Source organism: Taudactylus pleione, unplaced genomic scaffold, assembly GCF_031769625.1.
Source record: "Taudactylus pleione unplaced genomic scaffold, aTauple2 ptg001137l, whole genome shotgun sequence".
NCBI lineage: Eukaryota > Metazoa > Chordata > Amphibia > Anura > Myobatrachidae > Taudactylus > Taudactylus pleione.
Genome location: NW_028285538.1, coordinates 293235 through 320770, shown reverse-complemented (window position 1 = coordinate 320770; position 27536 = coordinate 293235). Strand labels below are relative to the sequence as shown.

Here is a 27536-nt window from a genome sequence, read left to right as displayed (position 1 = left end):
ATACTATTCATTTAATCTAATTCCGGTCTTTCTGCCATTCCCAGGTACCTGTCCAGAGGGCCGCGACCTGCCCACTTGGTGCAGTGAAACCCAAATCCCAACTGGAGGGGTCACTGGTGAAGACCACCAAGTGGGTTAGACTACGCGCCTCTGGGCAGGTCAAGCCAAACCTGGGTTAGGCCGCAATAGGGAGACCTAGCTGTTACTCACCTTCTTGTTCCCTAGTCACCCTACCCCCTGGCTTCTTCTATACGGTTTGTGACAGACAGTTGGGAGCTGAATGGTTAAAGTTAAAATTAGACCCGCTTTGTATTTTGATTGACGGTTTAATTGGCCTATCCACCTAGTTGGGTGGAAACAATGTAAGCAATTTAGAGTTTATAGCTTTGAATTCAGCCTATGAACTACAGTAAATGGTATAATCTATAAATTACTCAAAATGTCTCCTCCCCCCTAGGGGTAGGCTGAGTTGACCCTACTGGGATCATCGGCACCACCCTGCGAGATGGGCTTTGTATGTGTATTGGTACAGGACAGAAGTTGGATAACTATCATTCTGTTGACTTGCCCTTAAAAATGGTTGTTGTAAGTTAAATTTGCGTTGAACAAGTGGCTTCTCTGATAGCTGGCAGTTCTTTCTTCTGCCACCATACTATTTGTGTTATCAATTTAACACCACTTTATGCCTTGCATTTTCATTTATTTTTTTATAAATGCAGTGCTCGAAGTGGGGCGGTATACAGCGGTATGACATACCACCACTTCCCGCCAACACTTAATTTTTTTTGTACCAGCGCTGGGATTGAGTATGGGATCCCAGCGCAGGAACAGCAGCAGCATTGTGTAAGATGTGTCCCACTGGGGACACATCTCAACAAGCGGCAGTCAGTGCTGGGACGGAGCCGGAAGCATCGGGTTCTGCACTGCAGTTTAAAGTTGGCACTGGCCGCCAGCCAATCCCGGCTTGCGGACCAGCTGCCAATAAAGAAAAGGGAAGCTACGAGCTAATCGCGGCTTGCCAGCCAATGAGAAGCTGCCAAGTGGCAGCTTCTCATTGGCTTAGGCCCGGAATCGGATTTGAAAAGCCGTCCCTTCTTTTGAGCGGCAGCCGATAGTTACCAGTCATGCAAATTTACCAGCTTCATGGATCCCTAACAAGTCAGTTCACCCGACGAGCTGGTTCAGTGGTGGGACATCTGCTCTGCTGTCGGTGCTCCTGGACGCAGAAAAAGTAAGACGCAGCTCAGCTGCTGTGACTCTCTCCTGTTCAGGAGCCTCAGCCACCCATAATTCAGCCTAGACAGGCTCCCCATTGAGGAGACTCTGGAGGACAGTCCACAGGTCAGGGGGGAAGAAGGGGTGTGTATTGTGCTGCTGGGGGGGTATTCAAATTTCCATACCCCCACCTCTAAATTCTCACTTCGAGCACTGGTTTTAAGGTTTACAAGGTTATATTTATTTTACATTTGGTACAGAATCTGCCATCAGGTGTTTAGTTATTTGATTGGAAATGAACAGAGTTTACACAACTGGGCTGTCAGGCAACAGAGAGATCACAGAGCTTTGCACTGCCTTTCGCCTGCCAGGACCGAGCCGCCATTTGAAGATAGTGGGCTGAGGAAGGTGGATTGTGTTCAAAGGAAAAAGAAATGTTATATTTATATACTTGTTACCAACTTCAGTCATGCAGAAAGCCTAAGGTACATGTTTCTCAATGAAAAGCAACAGTCAATCAATGGCATTCAAATTCACTGCGCCAAAACATCCAAATGCTAAAACAGTTTACATTTATGAAATGTGAAGTCTACAGTTCACAAGTATATATTCATCAACATTTATATTTTTTCTTCACTTACCGTATATACTCGAGTATAAGCCGAGTTTTTCAGCACAAAAAATGTGCTGAAAAAGTACCCCCTCGGCTTATACTCGAGTCAGGTGTAGCGCTGACCGGACGGAGTTCGGTCAGCGCTACACACTGCCAAACACACAGCCGCCGGAGCCGGCAGCTGCGTGTTTGGTGTAATCAGCAGCCGCTGAGAGTCTGTCAGACTCTCAGCGGCTGCTGCTGCTCCCACTGCGGGAGCCATCTTCCGGCTCCCGCAGTGGGTGATGGGAGACACGTCGTCATGACGACGTCTCTCCCATGCAAAGCGGCCGGAGGAGCGGACAGCGGCGGGACCAGGAGCGGGAGTTTAAGGTAAGTGTTTATTTTTTTTTTATTCTTTTCACGTCTCTCTCTACTAGGGGGGGGGACTACAGGGGGCACTACCAGGGGGCGATGACTACAGTGGGCACTACCAGGGGGCATTATCAGGGGGCACTACCAGGGGGCGATTACTACAGGGGGCACTACCAAGGGGCATTATCAGGGGGCGATTACTACAGGGGGCACTAAAAGGGGGGATTACCACTGGGGGAACTACAAGGGGGGGATTACTACAGGGGGCACTACCAGGTGGGGATTACTACAGGGGGCACTAAAAGGGGGGATTACCACTGGGGGAACTACCAGGGGAGGATTACTACAGGGGGCACTACCAGTGGGGGATTACTACAGGGGGCACTAAAAGGGGGGATTACTACTGGGGGTACTACCAGGGGGGGATTACTACTGGAGGCACTGAAAGGGGGGATTACCACTGGGGGCACTACCAGGAGGGATTACTACTGGGGGCACAACCAGGGGGAATTACTACTGGGGGCACTACCAGCTGCTGCCATTTCCCACACTAGGCTTATACTCGAGTCAGTAAGTTTTCCCAGTTTTTTGGGGTAAAAGTAGGTACCTCGGCTTATATTCAGGTCGACTTATACTCGAGTATATACGGTATACACAATGCATAAAAAAAAGGTATTTATTTTTAGTAAACTAAGCTGGTCATTCAATGTAAATACAATAATTCTCGCATTTTATAATTATTATTCTAATATTATACAGATATCTATTTCATTTCTTTGACCTTGGGCTTAGTTTACAATAATTTTGAATTGCAAAATTGTCAGTAAAAATATTGCACACTTCAGCAGTAAGGTAGCTGCTATGCTATGCATGGAACCCTGACCCTGAATTAGGTTGTCTACAAATGATTTATCACAGGGTTCCCAACAAATATGCAATGCCCTCTGGGAGACAGGCTGCCCTCTGTTGTCCTTGCTCCAGTGTTTGGGGAAAATCATGAGGGATATCTAGGACAATTTGCTGTATCCTACTAATAGTCAGAATGTCAGATGTGAGTATTGTCATGTTTAGGAGAAACTATATGATTGAGTTGTCTAATTTACACAACTTGTCTAAAGACCCAACTGTAGCAGGCCCCCCTGGAAATGAGACCTAGGGCCTGATACAGAGATGTTGACGCTGCATCTGCTATTGTGTCTGTTGCCAGAGTCAGGGGCGCCGAGAGCGGGGGACGACGACTGGGTACTAATTACCTGGGCCCGGACTTGTTGGAGCCCCCCTCCCCAGTGTGCAGCGGCGCAAATAGGGTTTTTTTGTTCCTAAGGGGTGTGACCACACCTACCACAATTAGGCCACTCCACCGATAGTTATGGCGCCCGGGTCAGAGTCTCGGCTACGATAGTATGTAAATGCTGGTAACAGCTTCCTCTGGTGTAGTGTGCATGTGCTGAGAAGCCCACTTTCTGCGTCTCTGCGCACTGTAATACCCCTAGTAATTCTCTAGATGCCACCATCGTGCACACCATTTCACCATCTGACTATAGCCTCTGTGGCTGCAGCTGTGCATCTGGGAACGCAGCTGCTTTCACTGACAAGCCCATAACACACTCATGAGACAGACTTTTTTGCATTCACTTCTTGCCGCCTTCCAGTCACTTCCCAGGAATTCCCATCACTTTCCCTCCTCATTTCTGATACCATCTGTCCCGATTGCAACAGTATCTCTGTGTAACGCATGCGCCATAGGGATTTTGTTTTTCGCATGCATCGTTAAACTACGTGAACATCGGCATGTCTTGATAAATCTCCTTGAAGGAAGCGAAACCCGGTCGACAAAAGGATAATAGTGGACAAAAGGATAATAGTGGCCACAGACTGCATCCAGGCAATCCAGATATACCTGCTCTGTCACATTGTGTGGACCTGTACCATTTGGAGAACTTAGCCTTACCAAGGTCCATCAGTGTGCATCCAGTTTCAAGTGGCTATCACAGCTGTAACCAGAGGCAAGTGATCCCCACGGGGAGGACCCGGTGTGATCAGTGCCGGGATACCGCACCAGCCGCTGTAAACAGAGACACTGTGGTTCCCCAGATTTAGGAGGAGAGCGGAGATGCACTGCTGCCATCCTCCACAAGTTATATGGGGAGGCAGACACTAATATTGAGTGAAAGCATTTTTCTCTGGATCCTGTACATTTAGGCTAAAGAAATACCAGTTTGTGCTTTTCAACTTGCTGGTGAGCATTGCACACTATATGAGCGCAACTAAATTATACAGGAGACTGTGACTAATTGCATTTCATTAGTGAGGATTTATACTCAACTTACCTGGTTTCATATTTCACATCGTTTTATACAAGGACTGATTTAAGGAGCTGATTCAGACCAGCTCGCTAGGATGTGATCGCTCATAGCTGGCCGATATTTGCAATCTGCACATGCGTATGTTTTGCAATGTGCATGCGCAAACCACTGCGAAAGATCGGGAAGCGCTCGCTTGCCCAGCATAGACAGCCCAGTTGAATGAGCGACAGGACAAGCCGTTTGTGGGTGGTAACAAGGGCAGGCCACTAGCAACAGGGGTGGAGGTATCAACGCAGGCGTGCCTGAGTGTTTCAACGCCGTTTTCAGAGGTGTGCGTAATTAACAGGAAGCGTCATAGTACACGTCACCTGGTTGTATTTCACACTGAAGTGATCGCAGTGCTTGCGGCAAAGTATAGTCAACCTCAAGCGCTGCAAGCACATTAGATGGTGCTCAATGTACCAATGTTTTCATGCACTTCCAGGAGGTGCGCAAGTGGGTGTATTAAGAATGGCTGGTGGGCGCCTCCATACACAAAGTGATCGCACACCAAGACATAGTGGGTGTGCTAATGCCTTGCCGTGCAATCGCCTGCCATGCTGGGCGTGCCGCTGGATTTGCATACGCTGGGAGCGAGCGAAAGCTTCTAGCGAGCAGGTCTGAATGAGCTCCTAAGTCCAAGGGACACTATTTTATACATGTATGTTTTATTATGTGGTAATAAGGAGTATGACAGAGCCTCCCCTGTCATACTTCTGAGGTTTGATATAAAAATGATAAGAATAATACAAAGAAGATTATAACTTACAAACATCTTCTTTGTTTATTGTAATCAATTTTATAGTTAACACTCACCAGCTTTGTGGAGCTCCCTGGGACTGCAGGGAGATGAGAGATGAGGCAGAAAAAGCTCAGCCTTGCTTCTATATAGTCAGACACTAAGGGCAGGGCCACACCATGGACAGTAAGCTGCCCGTAAAGAGAGCTAATAGAGGCATGCCTTTGAGTATGGGGGGGCGGGCCTTGAGCACTGATGGACACCTTGGATGTGTCATGTGACTAGGAAATGCACTGCAGTGTTTAAAAATTAGAGCACAGTCAGCAGCAGCAAGAAAATATACAGTGATGCAGGTAGGAGAACCAATAGACATTGAAGCTTAGAGTAGTGAGAGTTAGGTTGAGTAGGGGGTGAGACAGGCTCCCAGCGCTCAGACCCATCTCCATGTGTGCCTCCCAGCCACTGACCTCACCGCACTTCACTGTTGTGTACGAAAAGGTTAAGATGACCCACCAGTTAGACTTACATCTAACACTGCCAAGCAGCATCTCTACACTGTAGTTGGGCAGAAGTATATGCATTTGTACTCCACACATTTGGGTTTCAGCAGGGCCACAGAGATGAGTTAGAAGATGCGTGCCAAGAGTGTCCAAATGACAAGCCGTAGCCCGGCATTGGCTCACTAGGCCGCTGTTCCAGGCACCCTGGAAAAGTTACGTCTGGGGCGGTGATGTGCCTCCCACTAGGACCCCCAGCACCCTAGGCGGTAACACCGTTCTTACACTCATAGGTACAGCTTTGGTCACTAAAACTCCAAATTGGGCTGCTGGACTTTAAAAATACTCTGAGCATGAAGAACATAGGCAATATCATGGTGACTAGTTGTTTTAGGGCAAGTGGTAGATATGAGATTTATTTTGGATGGGGTTCAAAATGTGGATGTTTGGGGAATGCAGGGGCAAATACAGGATTTCTAGAGGGGGGGTTCCAAATGCTTGACTTTAAATCAAGTGTGGCCAGTCCATGAAGAGGGCATAATCAGCACTTTGCCAGCTATAATATACATCATACAAAGTATAGTGTATGTAATAATTCTTACATATACAGGACCAGCAATCACAGTAAGCCATTATACACGGCAGTAGGACCATCCTGTCTGAGCTGAATGTTCGTATTTCAGATGTGGGCTCCATCCCAGGTCATTTGAGCAAGTTCGGAAATCTGGGGGAGCACCAAAAGAACCTTGCACCGCCATGGACATATATGTACAGCTTGGTTTCCCTATACACTGGATAGTGTATTACAGTATTAATAAGTAACCCTATAAATGGTTTATATCAGTGCACCTTTAACAGTGCATGTTTTCCAGATCTCCTAGTTGGTGCACAACACAAGTATATTCACATTTCTTACACATGTCAAGAGTTCAACAGGTGGTGCCAATTATTCAATTTGTGACACTGAGGTGATCTTAAATCATGCAACTTTATTATTACATGATATTTATATTGTGGTCATCATGGTGTGGGCTGGGCTGTGGGGTTTCCAGGCAACCGGAAGCCACCCTGCGCTTGTCTATGGAATGGATGCATGCACGCGTCATCTAAACATTGGAGGGAGGGACTGGGGGCAGCCCAGCAGCTCAGGAAGCAGCTTTATATTTAATTTATATTAGAGTTTGGACACACCTCTCTCAAACCTAAAAATCTCTCTCTTACCAAGGTGCACAATTACTTGCTTTTCTTTTTGTTTTGCTCCCAGCTTAGAATAAATCCCTTAGAGTCAGCCATACTTGACGACTGTTTCGTTCTTCTCTCCTGAAAAAGCCTGGAAAGGAAATGCAGATGACCACTTTGGGGGCGGGGCTGGGCTCCTATGTCATTAGGCCCCACCCCTGTCACAACATAATGCAATTTGCGTAATTTAGGCCCCACCTCTCACTACGGACCCACAGTTCACGGTATCATCTCCCCATTCTGCCCACTTCACTAGGTAGTGGGCAGAATGCGGGTGATCCACCCAAATTTCTAGGGGTTTGAGGGACTACACAACATATCAGGAGTCTCCCCTACCTTCCTGGAGAGTATGTAAGTATGGAGTTAGCACAAGAGGTAAAATAATACTATACCATTGTCTCTGTTCCTGTGAGTTGTTACAAAAGTGTGAATGTCTCTTCCAGTCATTGCTCTGTAAGAGAATGAAGTACAGAGATTAATAATAGATGCATCAGGGAGTAATACACTTCTCTTCATCACCATTTCAAAGTTTCCTCCCACATCTACAGTCTCATTACATCCAACAGCTGCATTCTAATGGGTTTATATGATTTAATCTATACAATAATTTATATGGCTTAATCTATACAATTCATTAATTTAGCTTTGAAGATTTGGAATTAATTGTTTCACAGGATATCTATGTCGACACTGGCTATCTCACATTTATTGCACTCATCAATTTTATTTATATTGTCATCATTTTCAGAATAGATGGCATTAATGAGTCATTTTCATCTATCTGACTGCTAAATACCACAGAAATGCTGTCTAGTTTTTTCTGTGCAATGTTCCATTATGTATTTACAATATATTTCTCAACATTTGTGATCAAAAAGTCAAAATTCAGCACTATTCCATTTTGTAAACAGAGGTAAAAATAAACTCACTCAGGGAGTAAATGTTTATAAATTCTAATGTATAATATAGTTTTCTGAATTGCAGCATTATGCGGCGGGGACAGGTCCTACTGATGCAAGGTGCTCCGCTCCAGCCCCATTAATGACTTCGTGTAGCATCTCAGGTACCCAAAAGTTTGTGTATGTGTTCTATGTAACATATGTGTGCGCTATACAGTATATACAGTATAAACCAATACAGGGGTGTTTCTAGAGAGGAGGGAGCCCGTGTGCAGTGTCCATCACAGGCCCCCTCCTCTCCGTCCGGCAGCCGGCTGCGCACTGAGCGGTGCGTGGGCCAGTGCCACACTTATAGACTCTGGGCACTAGAGTGTGCCCAGACTCTACAGCGCGATCGCTGGTCACCAGGAAAAAGGCCTCTGCGGCCATTTTCCCTGCACTGCGCATGCGCAAATGACGGGAAAATGGTCGCGGAAGCCATTTTCCAGACGTTTTTTTTACAGGCGCAGACACCGGAGCAGACATGGGACTCCGGAGAGTTAAGTTTTATGGGTGCAGGGTGTGCGGTGAGGGCCTCCCTGGACCCAGGGGCCCGTGTGTCCCACACACCCTGCACCCATATTAAATACGCCCCTGCACCAATAAGCCATAAAATTAAAACCACTTACAGGTAAAGAAGTGAATAACACTGATTATGTCTATACAATGGCACCTGTCAAGGGTTGGAATATATAAGGCAAGTGAACTCTCAGTTCTTGAAGTTGAAGTGTTGGATGCGGGAATAATGGGCAAGTGTAAGGAGTTGAGCAACTTTGACAAGAACTAAGTTGTGATGGCTATACGACTGGGTCAGAGCATCTACAAAAGAGTTTGTGGGGTGTTCCCAGTATGCAGTGGTTAGTACCTAGGAAAAGTAGTCCAAGAAAGGACAACCGTGGAACCGGCGACAGGGCCATAAGCGCCCAATTATCAACGATGCGCATGGGGAGCAAAGGTTAGCCAATCTGGTCCGATCCAACAGAAGAGTTACTGTATCACAAATGATGATAGAAAGATGTCAGTACACAGTGTGAAAGCCAATGCTGACCTCTGTCCACCACTAAAAGAACTTAGAATGGGAACGTGAGCTTCAGAACTGGACCATGGAGCAATGGAACGTGGCCTGGTCTGATGAATCACGTTTTCTTTTACATCATGTGGATGGCCGGGTACATGTGCGTCTTTTACCTGGGGAAGAGATGACACCAGGATGCACTATATTAAGAAGGCAAGTTGGTGGAGGCAGTGTGATGCTCTGAGCAATGTTCTCCTGGGTAACCTTGTGTCCTGGCATTCAGGTCGATATTACTTTGACACGTACCACCTACCCAGACATTGTTGCTGACCATGTAAACCCTTTTAATGCAACAGGATTCCCTGATGGCAGTGGCCTTTTTAAGCAGGATAATGCTCGATGCCACACTGTAAAAACTGTTCAGGAATGGTCAGAGTAACATTACAAAGAGTTCAAGGTGTTGACTTGGCCTCCAAATTCCCCAGATGTCAATCCAATAAAGCATCTGTGGGATGTGCTACTAACCTCTTGGTGCCAGATACCACAGGACACCTTCGGAGGTCTTGTGGAGTCCATGCCTCAATAAGTCAGAGTTGTTTTGGCGGCTCAAGGGGGTCCTACACAATATTAGGCAGGTGATTTTAATGTTATGGCTGAATGGTGTGTGTGTGAAATCCCACTAACATGTTTGGACATAGTTTCCCAATGACCACACACCTCCCAGTGTGACCACACATGCGAACTACTTCCCACTTTGACCAAAACCTAATCACAAAGCCACATCAGTATCATTCCACAAATGTAAACAATACCATCACTCACGAAGAGACTACTTAAAGGAAAGCAGCACATCACTGCCTCACTCTGACAGAAATACTGTACAAATATCAGACAGAAAAATATAAAAAAATGGCAGAATTAGAGTATAATTCAATGGACCTGACATCGGTCCTCACCAAAGATGACTGGTACAATGATGATCTCTTCAGAGATCTTGAGTAGGTAATTTTTAAGATAATCATACCATGCTTGGGTGTACGTTCGCACTCTGAAATACACACGCCTTCAACCTTGCATGTCACAATGCACACCAAGGCATGCGTATATCAGAACGAGACCTCACACCCAAGAGTGGTATATCCAGGGCTTAAAGTGGTCCTGGAGAGGTGGTGGAACTCATCTCTCCCACCGCCTACTTCCCACCCCCAGCCACGCTAATCTGACAGTTCAAAACAAGTGTGAAAACTGTTCTTTACACACACACTTGTGTATAGGAAACAGTAAAGTGAATGGCTGGGGGCTGTCTAGACTCCCAGAAGCTTTTGGGGCTATAACAGTGTGAAATACATTTTAGATGTTTGTTTTTTTTTTAGCACTCCTGCCATCAGCTGAGACTTAGATCAGTTAAAGAGAAAAAAAATGTTCTATATTATTATTATTACCAGTTATTTATATAGTGCACACATATTCTGCAGCGCTTTACAGAGAATAGTTGGCCATTCACATCAGTCACTGCCCCAGTGGAGCTTACAATCTATGTTCCCTACCACATGTACACACTTACACACTAGGGTTAATTTTTGTTGGGAGCCAATTAACCTACCAGTATATTTTTGGAGTGTGGGAGGAAACCGGAGTACCCGGAGGAAACCTAAGCAAGCACAGGGAGAATATACATACTCCGCACAGTTAGAATCGAACCCACGACCTCAGTGCTGTGAGGCAGTAATGCTAACCATTACACCGTCTGTGCTGCCCTATATCATCAGTGTTATTTTTCTGCCGTGCCTCTGAGTTTTTTATGGGCTCCCCACAAACTAGTCTATGTCACTTGGATGCCCAATGTTTTTTTGCAACCGCTATATATTGCCTTCACTTGATTCTTTCCTTACCTATGTGCTGGTTTCTCTGACAAAATTGAGCCTCCTTAGGCAGTGAGTGGCTCTATGTTTGTGGGACTTCTGTGCAGGGACTTGGTGGAGGTGCTAGTAGTTCCACCTACCATTAGAGGTGACAGAACTCAGTTCCACCCCGTTCCTGCCCACTTTATCTATTATATATATACACACGTGTGTGTGTATATTTTATATATACACACACACACAATGTATATTTATCTGTACGCGTTAAGTACCCCACAACTCTCTGGTACCTATGGCATCTGCTCAGAGTCAAATACAAGTGCTGAGCCTTTACATACCAGCTGCCCAGAGCCAAGAACGAAGACTAAGGGCCTGTTTCAGCAGTGCAACTGCAATCGCCTACGGATCGCAATTGCTAAAATATGCTAATGCTTATCAAAGCACAACCGACATAAATACGCCCACTGCTTCTCTTATCCATTCAATGTCGCTCTTCTGTGTCAACATCGGTACTATTGACGTACAGTACATCGGGCAGTTACGTAGCATTTACAACAAGCCAGTTGCAAACACTGCAAGTCTACTCGCACGCAGAGAGCTCTCATGATGTGTATGCAATCACAGTGGATAATTTGTGCACGCCCATGAAACGGGGTCCACACGGCGCAGACATGACTGCGTTTTTACAACCACCCCCGTCACCAACGCCAAGTGCTGACAGTCTGTCACTTACTTTGCAATGGATTCCTAAGCGCATCCATAATCGCAATGTGATCGCTGCGCACGCACAGTGTAGCTCATACGCATGCGCAATGACAAACAATCGCTCGCTCTGCATCCGTAATCACCATTGCGTTTACTGCTGAATCAGGCATTATAACAAGCACAGTGCTAGGAACATGCTCAGTGCCTGTATCCCTGTACCCTCTCCAACAGCTGTTACTGCCATACTGCCATTGCTAAAATATGCCAATGCTTATCAAAGCACAACCGACCGGGGTGGAACCTTGTGCAACAAGTGTCCTAAACACCTTTTAAACTACATGCTAATTTGGGCATCTTTGCTTTCATTTCATTTAATTGTAGGTCCTATGGGGCATATTTATTAAACTTACTAGTATGCCCGTGGCGAACATTTTGCCAGTTTGAACCCAGAACATACGTATGGAAAATGCTTTGCTAGATAATGACTAGGTCATATGTTAATACAACGGAATCGGGTAATAAAAGATGTGTGTGAAACATAACCGGCTAAGCAACGCCCTTTAATGTTTTTTGGGGACTTTTATTGTAACATTTCGCCAGCTTGTAAGTGCGATGATATATTTGGCCATGGACAGTTTCCAGGGGGTATTGCAAGCTGAGCCCCTATAGATGCAAATGATAATGCATTGTTACTCCGCCTCATCGTCTCTCAGCCTCCCGCCAAACAGCGGCTGTTGGCAGCTCTCGTGGAAAACAAAGAAAAGAGGCATTGGTTTTGAGGCGCAAACCTGGTGCCGATTGGCTGGGAGTTGCGAGCCTGGAATCAACGTGTTGGAGAAAGTAGGTGAGGGAAGAGCGCCCCCCTATGGCAGCAGCCTCTTATGTTGTGACGTCCGCGCGCCCTTCCTCATTATGTAATAGCTACGTCACATAGCCAGACGGCCAATCAGAAGCCGAACTGGGCAGAATGTAAACAGTGTCCGCACATGGCTAGGGCGCCGGGTCCATGTAAGGCCACCAGTAGTGCGTGAGAACAGCAGTTGGCGGCAGTCAACCCTATTCCGATTTCCCCGGGTCACTGTGCCGGCTCTGTGTTCTGGTAGTTTTTGACATTTTAAGGATAGCTATTTATTATGGTTTTTGTAAAAAAAAAATCATAACATTTTATACAGTTTTATTCCAAATTCTGTAATTTAATGCTGATTGAAATATGTCGCAAAATAATCACATTAATATCTTAGTCTTTGAGATATTCAAATTCAAAGAGCGTTCCGGTCAAAGGCACTAAGCAAATTACATATAAGATATTGTAGGAAATTCTTCTTGCAAAATCGAAGCATCCCTAGCAAGGAGGGATCGCAGCAGATATTCCCGATATCCTCCAAATTCCCTCCAATCAGGCAACAAAAATAGCCTACAAAGGTTTCTATGGGAGCTGCTAAACGGTCGGATTCCTCAAACTCTGGTAACTATTACTTTGCTTTCATTACTTTGCTGGGACAGAGCTTTTTCAGAAGCTCTGACCCGGAGCCCCAGCCTTCATAAATGCAAGCAATTATTTTCATGACTACATTGCAAGATGGGGTGTAATTATCATATCCCAACCACATTAAAAATGCAGTTGGTGATAATATGACCCTAATGTCTTATAATAATGCAATTATAAACTGGTGAATTCCAGTAGCAGAAAGGTAAATAGCAGCAGCCTCAGTACCACAGTTGGTCTAAGGCAGTGGTCTCCAACCTGTAGCTCGCGAGGTACTGGTAACTCGCGGTCTTGGTTTTGGTAGCTCACCTAGCTGCAGTACTGCCGAGTCAACTAGGAGGAAGTGACGTCTGACGTGTGCTCTCCCGTGGCATTGACGTCATGGGTGGAGCCACAGGTGATTTGCCTCAGCAGCAATCACCTGATGTGCTTCGCCGAGGTTCCACCCATGGCGTCTACGCTGTGGCGGAGTGAGTAACTCCTGCCCAGCCCTGCCGGAAAATCACACAGCAGCCCTGCCTATATCATTTGCTCCTCTACTGCATGTACCTCCTTGGAACCAGTAATTAACAGTGAAATGTGCCTGTGCTTAAATTTTATTTATAAACTATAACAATATCACTGTAATAATTAAATGCATTTTTATTTTCTTTGAAACATTTTTTTCATTTTCATTAAATGATCTTCAATTGTTCAGTTATTAGCCAGATTTTTTTTTTCTACAATTTTAGTAGCTCTTCAGTAGGATTCATTTTCCTAAAGTAGCTCACACCTCAATTAATGTTGGGGACCACTGGTCTAAGGGTTACTCAGGAGCCAGAAAGGTAGTCATCCAAAGTCAAAGGGTACAGAATAAGGAGGTAGTCGCCCAAAGCCAAATGTTCAAAACACTGTCAAGAATAAGAATGGAACAGGTGCTGTGATCTAGAAAAGCTGGCTCAAGAAACTGGCATCTTGTAGTGATCAGTTTGAAATGTATCCAGGAAATATTTGGTTGGCAGTCTATTACATATGTAAATTAGCTACACAGAAATGTGGAATTATGCATACTTTGACATCATGCCGATGTGTAATGTGTTTGCTGTTGGACTCACATATCACAGAGGAAAACTTATATTTACAGATGCTCCCATTTATAAAGTGTGGGGATTTTATGTGACATATGACAGAGTCTGTCTTTCATTTCTATAATGCATCCTAGAAAATGGTAGACAGCATATGATTGGTTGCTTTGGGTAATACCCCACTATTCATGTTCAGATGCTGTAGTAAATCTACCCCACAGATTGTATTGTAAGAACCCTGATATTTGTTTGTGTCATGATCACCCCAATGTACAGTGCTGCATAGCAACAAGTTGGTGCTTAATGGATAAAAGCTAATCATTTTATGTCCTGAGCTGCATCTGTTATCATTTTGCTTACATGGTATTATTTGGCATATGATTGTGAAGGGGATGTAGTTATGAGACTGGCGGCCGCGATGATGGGAGGGTTAGGCTTAGATAGCACTGCGGGGTTAGCATTAGGTTCTGGGGGTGGAGGTTAGGGTTAGGCACCCCTAGGGAAGAGGGTTAGACACCACTGGGGGTGGGTTTGGGTTAGGCACTAAGGGGGAAGGGTTAGGTTTAGGCACAAAGGGGTGAGACTTGGATTTAGGCACTAATGGGGAGGGTTAGGGAGCAGGGTGGGGAGGGTTAGGGGGAGAAGGGGGAGGGTAAGTATACTTACCCGACCCCTGTCGAGATACCAACCATCAGGATGCCGCTGTCTGTATTTTGACAGGAGGCATCTCGACAGCCGGCTTTTTATGCCGATTCCTTGTGAAGTATCCATTTCCAAAATAAATGTTGATAAAATTGAAGTTCTAGATGTTATATATTGTTTCACACAAAAGCTCAGCTGGTTGTTAGAATACAATGGATCGTACGCAATGAGCCGCATCTTAAGGCCCCCCACACATCAGCAATTGATTGCAGCAATTGTGCAATTTGCAATTGATAGTGTATTAAAATTTTTCCCTTTTTCATTCGATTGTGGCAATTCTGCAATCTGCAATTGATTGAAAAAGGGAGATTTTTATACAAAATTGATTGCAAATTGCTGCAATCAATTGTAATCAATTGCTGATGTATGGGGGCCTTTACAAACTCTTGCCTAGCAGTTAGCAAGTGGATGGCTCTACATTATGCTGATTGCTGATTATGATGGCTACAATCAGACTTTCATTGGACTATGCTGCAATAAATAGGCAGTGAACCTCTTTGATGGTGACAGCTTCAGTTGTGCTCTCCAGCTTCATGGCACAGTTATACCCCTTTCAGACTGACTACCCGGGAAATACACAGGTCTATCAATTAGATAGACCTGGGACTTTGACCCAGGTCAGTTCCCGGAGCACAACTGGAGCAGGTTGCATGAATATACTGGAACTGGGTACTGGAAACACAACTGAAGCAAGTTGCACTAATATACTAGAACTGAATGCTGTAGCACAACTGAAGCAGGCTTCAAGACTATACTGTAGGAGAATGCTGTGAAGCAACACTCTAACATGTCAGAATATACTGGAACAGAGTGCTGGATGCAATACAGGACCAGGAGCCAGGGTACCAGATCTTCTATAAAGGGAAGTTGTACAGGCAATCTACTGCCAGTGAGAGAAAATAACGGTAAACAATAATATATTATATATATATATATATATATATATATATACACAGTATATGTAATAAAACTTCCCTTATATGGTACAAGTCTGTAGATTCTTCACTGAGGTTTTCATCAATATGAAATAAGCACAATCTCATAGCGCACCAAATAAAATCCAATGGATAATGGATAGATAATGCCTGATCGACAATTTTATTTTAGGGCCAGTTATGTAACACAGTGGGCAGTGGGGGCAATATGTTGTGCTGCCTGAACGGTTGTGAAGGCACTCCATAGCCAAATAACTCGGCACCCTATGGTACCATGCACCCTTACAATTACATAAAACCAGTCCCAAAACCACAGAATAGTGATATGGTAGAAAGAGGAGAAATGAATGAGGAGGATTCTGGCCAGCCTGAGGAAGCAGACATAGGATCTGAGAAACATGTTGCTAGCTATTCATTGTTAGAATCCTCCACACATTAATTTCTCCTTTTTCTACTTTTAAGATTTGGAGTTATCTTTGCTTTATTTTTAATTTTTTTTATTTTTGCATTTTTATATATTTTACATTTTTATTTAAACAGAAATTGTTGTATGTTTTTGCGGTCTGGTGAAATAAACAACATACCGCCAAGACCTTTTTATCATATACAGAATAAGAAATAAAATTACTGTTTTATAAAGAAATTAGTCTACCGTATATCCACAATTACTTTTGGACTAGGTATAAGGACTCATAGTAATATACCGACGGACATCGGGATGAGAAAATGAATGTCCAAGGCATATAATATATCCCATTCAAGGTGAGTACACTACATATTGTGTAAAATCTTGGATTGGGTAAACTGATCTGTACCATGGAGGCTTGTTGTATTTATATCCCCATTTACAACACTACGTGTGGGAGGAATTGAAGACCTCACCTTAAAGGCCAGGGTTGCATTTTGCAACCACCGCAGGACCACGGTGAAACTTGGGTCCAACGTCTACAATTTACTTCTAAAGGGTGAGTTTATATCAACCTTTAATGATTTATAAAACATTGTTATGGTTTTGCACTATATATTTTCTTTTTCATATATTTTTTGGAGAAAAATACCAAAAAGAAAAGATTTTCATTAGATCACAGGAAGCGCCGGAACCACTTCACAATACAAGGCACCAAAATATAGCAACACAATTATCACCTGAAATAATCAGTACTGATGTGAAAATTTAATGGACCGATTGGCTACAGCTTGGTAAATCTCCGCCCAATTCAAAATGGTACACACAGACCTAAAGAATGTACTAGGATGAAAGTTTTCCTATAAAAAGTAAACATATTGTCTTTTGCATATTAATATTAAACTGCCCTGTAACAGACCACTATAAAAACAGCCTTCTGGACCTTCACATACCATTTTAGCCCTGTGATATATTTAGAACAAAAAACAAAATGTGTCTTGTTTGCTATTATTTTTTTTACTCCATGTGACAGGTTTTACAATGTAATATATGACAGGCTGTCACATTTCTGAATGAAGCAAGTTTTCTATGAGCAATGACTCCTGTGTGAACAGTAAAATGTTTATGGAACCAAGTGATGTGTGAGGAATTTGTTATCTAGTTTAAAGAACTAGCTCAATTACTCTGAATAAACACTTTATAGTGATACGGATGCTGTCTATTACCTTCCATTACTAATATTCATTTTGTTCCGCAGACCTGTTATTATTCTTAGTATAGCCTAAGGCAGTGGCGTATCTAGGGAGGTGCGTGTGGGGCACCTTGCCCTGGGCGCCATCTGACAGGCCTGGCAGAGGGGGCTGCCGCCGGCCTGGGCAATGTTCAGTGCTGGGACCAAGTGTTGATCTCAGCACCTGAAGACCTAGAGTCCGGTGAGATGTGTTCTCGGTGGGGACTGCTAGGCACACACACTAAGATATTGAGGGCCATATTAGCAAATTGTGCCAATATCCAAATATACAGTATATAGCCCTAAAAAGACAGCAATGTCAGATAAAATTCCGATTGAAATCACTGGCTCATCAAGGTAAACCCAGACAGAAGATGATCATTCGCAGCCGTTGAGTGTGGTCATTGCTCATTGCCCTAATAGGTCCCAAGTTGGGCAGAATCTGAGTCTCCTCTATTGTGGCCATCTACACGTGTGGGCCTGATTCAGCAAGAAACGCAAAGGAGAGAACGCACGCACCCGTCCGCTGCGAGAATATGCTAATCAATGCATGCGCATGGAGACAGCAGTGCAAGTTGGATACGCCCAGGCCTATATTAAGCCGCCCATCTCCATATACCCATCTGATGAGTACGCAAGACAGTGTAAACATCGAGAACCATCGACCACATTTGCATAATAGTGGTTGACCAGACCTCGCGCAAGATCTTGGCAACTTCTTGTGTGCACGGAGTCTCATCACTGCGTCCGTCGCTGCACTGGCTTAATTATGGATGCCCCTAAAATGGCGTTCAAACGCACAGGCACGCCTGCGTTTGCCCGACCACCTCCCGTCACCACCTACTAACGGCACTTCCTGTCAATATCAGTAGGGGTCTGTGTGCACACTGCGTGTAGTCTGCGTACGCTTACCTGACCGCACTGGCTAGTTCGCGCACACGCAGTGCGATGCATGCGTGCGCAGTACAAAAACATTGGCCAAATGCATACGTTCTCTCCTTTGTGTTGCTGAATCGGGCCCTCTGTCCTGTCCATTGCTTATGCTTCAAGTGCCAGACCCCGTGCCATACTGGACTCACATTCAATACGAATAAATATTCAAATTGTTACCATTTTTAATTATTTTCCAGAGTATCTTCTTCCTATTTTGTATTAATAATCTGGAAAACACCATTTTTTTTACACTTAGAACTTAACAAACATTTATTCTACACATCATCTGCCATGATGCTAACAGCAGCATGTAACACATCAGGCATGATCAGAATCGCATGGGGACGCAGCTGAGGCAAAAGACGCGCGCCAATGCCCAGGCCGATTTCTTTAAAAACTAAGACACCCACTTGCAGCGCCTTGCGCCTGTGGAAATCAATCTTGTTGCGTCTTTAGACGCACCATCAATGCACCATCGGAACTTGCAGCAGCCCTATGGCAGGCTCAGTTTTTCCGTCTGAACATGGACTCTTGTGTGAGCGGCTTTGCATCTTTAGACGCAGCCGCTGTCAGCAATACACCTGCATCTGCCTAACCACCCCCATTACCTTTCACTCACACTCACTAAAACCCACACTCCCTACTCCCAAATTGGTACTGCGTCTGTATGCGGTAACAATTGGAACGCATGCACAGTACTTATAACATCGGACAACTACGTGAACATTGGCATTGCGTGCAGTTAGCGTGCTCCTCAGAGCCAGGTCCATCGTGCACAGACGGCATACGTAACCTGTGGATCTCCAGCTGCATCTCCCAGCATGCACTGCTGGAGACACTTGACCTAGACCAACATCTTTTCTTGCAAAACAAATCCCAACTATTTATGGCCGACTTGTCCATATGTACAGTTCTACTGGTCATAACACCTTCACACCTAGATTTCACTACACGTATAAACATGTATGGTGGAAGTAAATCATTCCCTAAACAGATGTTCCTTTATGTGTTGATACTTCATGTTCTTATTCTCTACTGAAAGCTTCCGTAACATGAAGAGGAGGGCAAGACACACTAACAAGCTAACCTAGGAATAGGTGACAAGAGCGCTTAAAGCTGTTACAGAGATAAGACTCACAGCATAAAAACGTCTGTAATATATATATAACAAGGCTCCTAGAGACACTAACTGAGGAATGGGCAACAGGGGGCCCAAAGGCTGTTACTATACTATAATATAAGAATAAGGCATCTATAACATAAATGACAAGGTTTCCAGAGACACTGACCCAGGAATGGGCAACAATAGAATCATAGCTGTTACTGTACTATAACTTCCAGAATAAGGGCTTCTATAGCAAGGCATTCAGAAAAACTCAACAATATCTATAGCCTTATTAAGAGTTGAATACATGGATGTATTTATAATGGGTGCATTGTGTGCAGTGTCCAGGGGCCCCGCACACCACACTCTGCACCCAAAGTATACTTACCTCGCCCCGGCAAGCGGGTCCCTCCTCTTCCACGGCACCGACTTCCCAGTGACATCTTCAGGAAAACACTGTAGAGCTGCGTAGTGACAGCAAAGACTCTGGTACTGTGCCAGAGCCTTCACTCTCTAATTCAAATGTACCATCTTCTCAAATATCACTGGGAAGATGGCGCTGCTGCGGAGGAGGGACCCGCTTCCCAGAGCACGGTAAGAAGCCTGGGAGAGGCACTGCCACCTAGGAATCCCCCCTAAAGGATCAAAAACATTTTATTTAGACGGAGACAACTTTGTCTTGTCTCCCTGTCTCCGTAAATCGGAGCTAGCGCGCATGGGCCGCCTCGAGTGCTAATACGCCCCTGATTGAATATAAGCATAATGCGTCTGGAGAAAAGTTCCATTTTGAAACCTATTCTGATTTGGCTGCAGACGCGAAATGCAATGAACTCTGCGTAGGTGGAAAATGTGACTCTCTCCCTATGCAAGTAACAGAAATGTATACGCCAGTAATACGACAGGACGTGTGGCTTCACTGTGACTACAAAACATGCAAAACAATTGCAGTACACATCGCACACGCATGGCAGGATAGTGCAGATAAGTGCCCAGTTCCATTGGAGCATGTGATATATTATTTAAATGAAATGCCTTTATAACATTGTATTTTTTTTTTTTATGTCAACAATAATAAACATTTGGGCAGCCTCAAGCTGGACACACACATAGAGATTTTTTACCCAATAAGGCCGATTTCGACGAATCGTGAAAAATATGCCCAAATCGTGAATTTCCACTCACGATCACTATGCCAATGCGCGTCCCTTTTGTTGTACATAGCATCTTTAGATCTGCCGTGTTGTACGGCAGATTTGACAATCTGGGACACAATGTGTATTTTTTACTCACGATGTATCTCATGATTCATCGTACGTCACGGAATTTGATAGACAGGACCATGTACACGCCCAAACGCCATCTTGTGCAGCATCGTGGATAGGAGAAGAAGGAAGCACGATAGAGCCTGCCTGCACACTGAAGTCTGAATTGCAGCATTTTGGTGAGTATTGGTACTGTATTTAATGCAACCCCACTGCCCACCAATGTGTGCTACCCACCAATGTGTGTGCGTCACCCACCTATAAATGCATGACCCAGCCACCGTCTGCTGGAATGAGGAGGGCAGTTGCTGGGTCATGCTTTTACCTCCCACTGCCCACCAAGGTGTGCTACCCACCAATGTGTGTGCGTCACCCACCTATAAATGCATGACCCAGCCAACGCCCGCCAGAATGAGGCGGCCAGTGGCTGGGTCATGCATTAACCTCCCACTGCCCTCCAATGTGTGCCAGCCACCTACCCACCAATGTCACGGGCCATCTAATAAATAACTGCAAAATCATAAAACACTCTAAATAATTTAAAATTGCAAAAACAAATTTATTTCAACAACAAAAATTAAATCATTACAACAACATCAATAAATATCTAAAATTTGTTTTTGTTGGTGTGATACATTTGTTTATGATGTTTGAATATACCACCATAAACAAATGTATGTCAACAACATAAACAAATACATTGCAACAACAAAAATAAAACATATTACAATACTTATAAAAAAACATTACATTCCAGTAAAAAAAATATTACAATACAATAAAAATACATTAAATTCCTGAAAAAAAACCATATTAAAATACATATAAAAACACATAACTTTCCTGTAAAAAAAACATATCACAATACATATAAAAACACATTACATTCATGTAAAAAACCCATAAAATTACAAATAAAAACATATAAAAAATACAAATAACACCATATTAAAAGCCTAAAAAAAAATAAAAAAATCTGGAAAACTGTAGAAATAAACATTAAAAAATTTACAAAACAATTCACAATTGTAGATTAATAAAATGTCCTTCTTATTTTTTCTTCCTAGCAATGTCTATGGATAGTGAACGGGAGTTTGTGACGGGATTCCTAGAGATCCTCAAGTCAAAGGAGTGTCTATGGCGGATATCCTGTTGACAGTACCACAACAAGTGGCAGAAATTGGCAGCTTTGGGGATGTTGTTGGACTACACCAAAAAATTAACTGCGGATGCTGACCTTAAAACAGTACGCCAGAAACTCCAGAACCTGCGTACCATCTACATAAAGAAAAAGAGAAAAGTGGACAAAAAGCTCTGGGGCTGGCACCGACGACGTGTACCAGCCAACACTATGGTACTATCACCTAATAAGCTTCATCAGCGAACAGGAGCCACAACGCCAGTCAGTTGTCCTGATGGCCGAGCGAGAGGGAGAAGAGGAGGCGGCAGAAGTGAGAGGACCGTCCGAGGACATTTTGATAAGTAGAGACACAGGGCCTGATTTACAGCCGGACGCTCTTTCAGAGCGCTCGCTCTGAATCAGTGCCCGCCTATTGTATTTTTAGAGCGGCCTCCTGGCCGCTCGCATAGCTGTGGGTTACCACCCACAGCTAGTGCGAGCAGGCAGGATGTTGGTCGCGATGGTCAAGACCATCGCGACTATCGGACTTGCGACGAGACCCTTGTGGTAGGGTCTCGTTGCCGCAAGTCCCAGTGGACTTCTTGCTCTTACAGAGCAAGAAGTCCACCCACTGACATCACTTGTGATGTCAGTGGGGCCGGCCCCAGACGGTAGGCGTTCCCATGGGAGCGCCTCCGTCTGGGCAGCCACGCCCCAGGCCTGCCCACCAAAGGGGGTGTGCTGTCACTCAACATCGACAGCACGCCTCCTTTGGTACGAGACCCGGAGCGACGGATTGCCCGTCGCTATCCGGGTCTCGCGCATGTGCACGACGGAGCCGCCTCCGTCGTGCGCGTGCGCAATTGGGCCAACATTGACCCGCTTGCGAGCGGGTCTGAATCCGGCCCACAGTTCATAAACCAAAACCTTTAATTGTTTTTGAAGCTCAATCCCAATTGTCCACTATAGTAATTTATCTCACATACAGTCCTCCTGCCATGGCACCGCACCTGGTCCGTAGAAATAGGCCATGTACTCCTCCCTCATTTCTTTGGCACGTACTGTCGATGTTGTAGGAATTGGTGGTGCAGACACTGATGTAAACTGGGCAATCTCCTCCGGAGGTCCTACGTCTTCTGGTCTAGCTGGGACTGGTCCTCGATGTGTAGTTTTCCTTCGCAGAAAGTTATGCAGCACACAGCACGCCATCAAGACCCAAGCTATCTTCTCCACACGTAGGTTTATGGTGGTGTGGAAAATGCGGAACCGGTTGCTGAGTGCTACAAATGCATTTTCCACAATGCCCAGGATAAATTATATTTGTAGATCCTCTTCTCTTTGGTCAGGCCCCTCTGCGACGAAAACGTAATTTAGGCCGTGCTTTCCTATTGAGATTGATAAAATTTGGTGATAATGCGGTTTTGTATCATTTATAAACATGTTTATTTTATATATAAAAAATAAGTAAAGATTATGTTGTTGCCTACAGTTCAGTGCACAGTCTGATTTATGCAGCCTAATTGGCTGTCTTATAATAAAGAGTTTAACTAAAAACCACAGAAAAATTGTTATTGACAGTGCAAAGCAGTGTTAATGCCACAATGCCTGTCAGTTTTTAGAAATTAAAAAAAAAAAACAATACAAAAAATTTTTATTGACTACTATGTAGTGTTGTTGCTACACAATATGTTAAGGACTGCTATGCAGCACAGTCTTGTTAATGCTGCCTTATTGGCTGTCACAGTTATGATAAAGAGTTAAAAAAACAAAGAAAAAAAAACAACTTTTTTTCTTTGACAAGAAACAAATGTGTGGTGTTTTTTTTTTTTCTTACCTTGCAATACTGGTACTGCAGCACTTTAACGATGGCCTTACAGGTCTCCGGGATGATGACGCCCAAGGACTGAGGTGAGATGAGTGTCCCAAACTTCAGGTCTTCAAATGACCTTCCTGTAGCCAGGTACCTCAGGGTAGCCACCAGCCTCTCTTCAGCAAGGATTGCCCTCCGCCACCTTGTGTCTTGCCCTCTGGATGTGGGGGATCACCAGATGCAAGCAGCAACTCCTGGAAGGTGGTGTCATCCATGCGCAGGTAGTTGCGGTAGTAGTCTGGGTTGTTCTCCTTGATCTCCATCAGCAGGGACATGTGATAGCGAGTATCCCTTTGCTGCAGCCACTCCTTGGTCCAGCATGTTCTTCTCCTCCTTCGCTGGGCCCTCTCCTGGATCACCTTGACCCCAGCTTTGGCGACTAACACTCTATACCGATAGGGATCCATCAGCACAGAATTCAGGAACAGGATAGAATGCAGGTAGCACATATTTGCAGGTAGAAGACACTTTGTAAAAGGCAAGCCAAATACAAAGAGAACAGTAGTAATGTACAGGTTTCAACAGGTATACACCCAGGGGCTGGCTGGCAACTATTAGCCTGGGGGGCAAATGCATGCAGGTTGCCCTGACAGAGGGGTAGCGTGTAGCCAGGGTGCCCAAAGAATGTGCGTGCTACGGCGCCCCCCCCCCCCCTCAAGTGTTCCAGGGAGGAGGCGGGTCCATATGGGATTAATGTAAAGTAAAAATAAAGATTAGGAACAGCCCCGTCGTGGTGCCCATATGCAGTGCCCCGCTGTGCCCCAGGAGAGGACCCCCTTATGCAGGTCTCCAGTAGTACCCCCAGTAGTGATCCCACTATGCAGTGCCCCTTATACAGTGCCCCCAGTAGTGGTCCCCCCTGTGCAGTGCCCCTTGTGACCCCAGTAGTAAGCCCCTTATATAGTGCAACATATGAAGAATAATGAGTTAGAACCAACCACAGTACAGTAAAAAGTAATAATGATTTAATAATATCGATTGGTTCAGAAAGTTACTAAAAATTGTCAATAATAAGATATATTGGCATAATAAAAAATATATACACAATGTTATGCGAGATAGATCAAAACAGAACAAAAAATATTTTTTATGTGTTATATATATGTATAATCGCATATATATATATATATATATATATATATATAGAAATAAAGAACTGGCGGCACTCAGGAGACTTTTGTAGAAATAGTGCAAAACTTTGTGCTTTTAATCTACGTTTCGGGACTTTAAAATCCCTTCTTCATGTTGTGTATCCTGAAGAAGGGATTTTAAAGTCCCGAAACGTAGATTAAAAGCACAAAGTTTTGCACTATTTCTACAAAAGTCTCCTGAGTGCCGCCAGTTCTTTATTTCTATATTGTGGGGGATTCGCACCCCAGTGGAGGGCACCAGGAGCAAGCTGTCTGCGGATATTGGAGGGGAGTGCCGGGCTGAATTTGGACTTATATATATATATAATTTTTGTGGTAAAATACGACACAGATAAACTGTCCATTAAGGTTAGATATATACAGCAGAGCCTGGAACATTACTGCACCTGTCTGACTAATTAATGAGCAATCAATTAAGCATGAGAATAAAAGGACACTATACCAAGCCAGTGAACACTACAGCCCTGATGAAGCCCGCACAGGTATTAGCGGGTGAAACTCGTTGGCCACGCCCCCCGTCTGCACGCTCCACTGATTCCGGTTCCAGCATACCCGACGGAGTTCAGCGTGCACGCTGACCACCGGAGCTCTTCAACACAGCGGCAAGCTTACTCCATCTGCCGATCAACAGCACAATCGTCAAAGGAGGAACAGAGAAGAAGGAAGAGACCGGGAGGCCCACTCATCACCATACCACACTTTGGGGGATTCGCATTTGAACACTATGCATTACAACAAGATGAGGTAGGAGGGGCGCGCACCCATTCTCATTCAATAATACACAGTTCCAGCTGACGAGCTGTGATTAAAAGACCATCGTGACTAAGGTACTACCTACCTAACACATTTATATCAGAACGGAATTATTGAACCCCCTTTTCTCTTTTGCATTTTTCATATGGTTGCAATAATTGTGACCACATTTATGTTATCATATACAATTTTTTGTTCTGTTTTGATTTATCTCGCATAACATTGTGTATATATTTTGTATTATGCCAATATATCTTATTATTGACAATTTTTAGTAACTTTCTGAACCAATCGATATTATTAAATCATTATTACTTTTTACTGTACTGTGGTTGGTTCTAACTCATTATTCTTCATATGTTGCGCTATTAAATAGACACTAACTTTCTTATTACATACCTATACACCGGTGATTAAGGGAAAAACCACCTGTGTCTATAGCTGCAACATCACCCTTATCCCACTCCCCTCACCATCCTAGTCCCAAGTAGCGCACTACACCATCCATAACACCCCCTTATATAGTGCCCCCAGTAGCAGTACACACCCCATGCAGTGCCCCCAATAGTGGTAACCCTTATGCAGTGCCCCTTAAATAGTGTCCCCAGTTGTAGTCTCCCCCCTATGCAGTACCCCCAGCATTGCCCTTTTTATAGAGCCCATAGCAGTGGTCCTTCGATGCAGTGCCCCCAGTGGTAGTCCCCTCCCCCCTATGTAGTGCCCCTAGTAGTAGTCCCCTCCCCCCTATGCAGTGCCCCTAGTGGTTGTCCCCTCCCCTTGTAGTGCCCCTAGTAGTAGTAGTCCCCCCTTGTAATAGTAGTCCCCCCCTTGTAGTGCCTCCAGTAGTAGTCCCCCCAGTTGTAGTCCCCCCTTGAAGTGCCCCCAGTTATAATCCCCAGTAGTTCCCCCCTTGTGGTGCCCCCAGTAGTGGGCTCCCCCTTGTAGTGCCAGCCTCCCCCCCAGTAGACACACGTAGTAAAAAAATAAATACTTACCTGAATCCCCGCTCCCGCCGTCGCCATCTGCTCCTCCGTCTGTCCTTCCCGGGCCAGGCCGCTCTGCAATATGGGAGAGACGTCATATGACGTCATGACGCCTCTCCCATTGCCCACTGCGGGAGCCGGAAGATGGAACGGCTCCTGCAGTGGGCGCTGCAGCAGCTAATGAGAGTCTGACAGACTCTCATTGGCTGCTGATCAAAACAAACACACAGCTGCCGGAGCCGGCGGCTGTGTGTTTGTCACTTGTGTAGCGCTGATCGAACTCCCTCCGGTCAGCGCTACACACACGGTGCAGTCTGTGTCACAGTGACAGACTGCCCGCGGCCCGCATGACGCTGCGGCCTGGGGGGCACATGGCACCCTGCCCCCCGGCCCAGCCCACCACTGTATACACCTAGCCTCACTAGTAGCAGAGCAGAATGTGCACAGGGTTAAAATTGTGCCTGCTTTTTATACCCCCTGGCAAGCCCTTCCCATTGTTATTATTATTTAAATATCCCACCAATCATGAAGAGTCTCTTCTGTTGTTTTGGAAAACTCACGATTTATCCTGCAGATGCTTACGATTCGATAGATCGTGAGATCGGAAGTCAATTTGGCAGCTTTTTTTACCAAATCGTGCCCACGACTGCCAGGGAGCTCCCGGGGAGAGTTCAGGGGAAATCGTACACGATATCGGATCATGAGCACATCGCTATGTCTGTGGGCACCTTTACTCTTTCCAAACAGAGAAGGAAACATTTATTTTTTTGTTTTTGTTAAATGAGTTTTCAATACAATGTACGATTCCGTTTAAATCACAGTTGCAGTACTTTAAGTTAATTTTCATTAATGAGTGTAACTTAGACACATTCAACTACTCAAACGTGGCCTGCTGCCATCATCATCATCATCAGCTTGCAAGTTGCCCCAGGATTTTAGCACCCGCAAGTGTTGTCCCTCCAGACAGATGCTGCAGCTTGCGTCAACATACCCATAACGGGATGCCAACGCTC

The 27536-nt window shown here is 44.8% G+C and overlaps 1 protein-coding gene across 1 annotated transcript in view; it reads right to left on the bottom strand.

Moving 5' to 3' along the window:
- The window catches only part of CCDC148 (coiled-coil domain containing 148), a 304783-nt gene that overhangs the window by 199719 nt on the left and 77528 nt on the right, over window positions 1-27536 (bottom strand). Inside the window, exon 2 of the mRNA XM_088461987.1 lies at window positions 7395-7453. Within this exon, the coding sequence (XP_088318113.1) occupies window positions 7395-7449 (55 nt within the window). The 5' untranslated portion in view covers window positions 7450-7453. The remainder of the gene's footprint in view (window positions 1-7394; window positions 7454-27536) is intronic.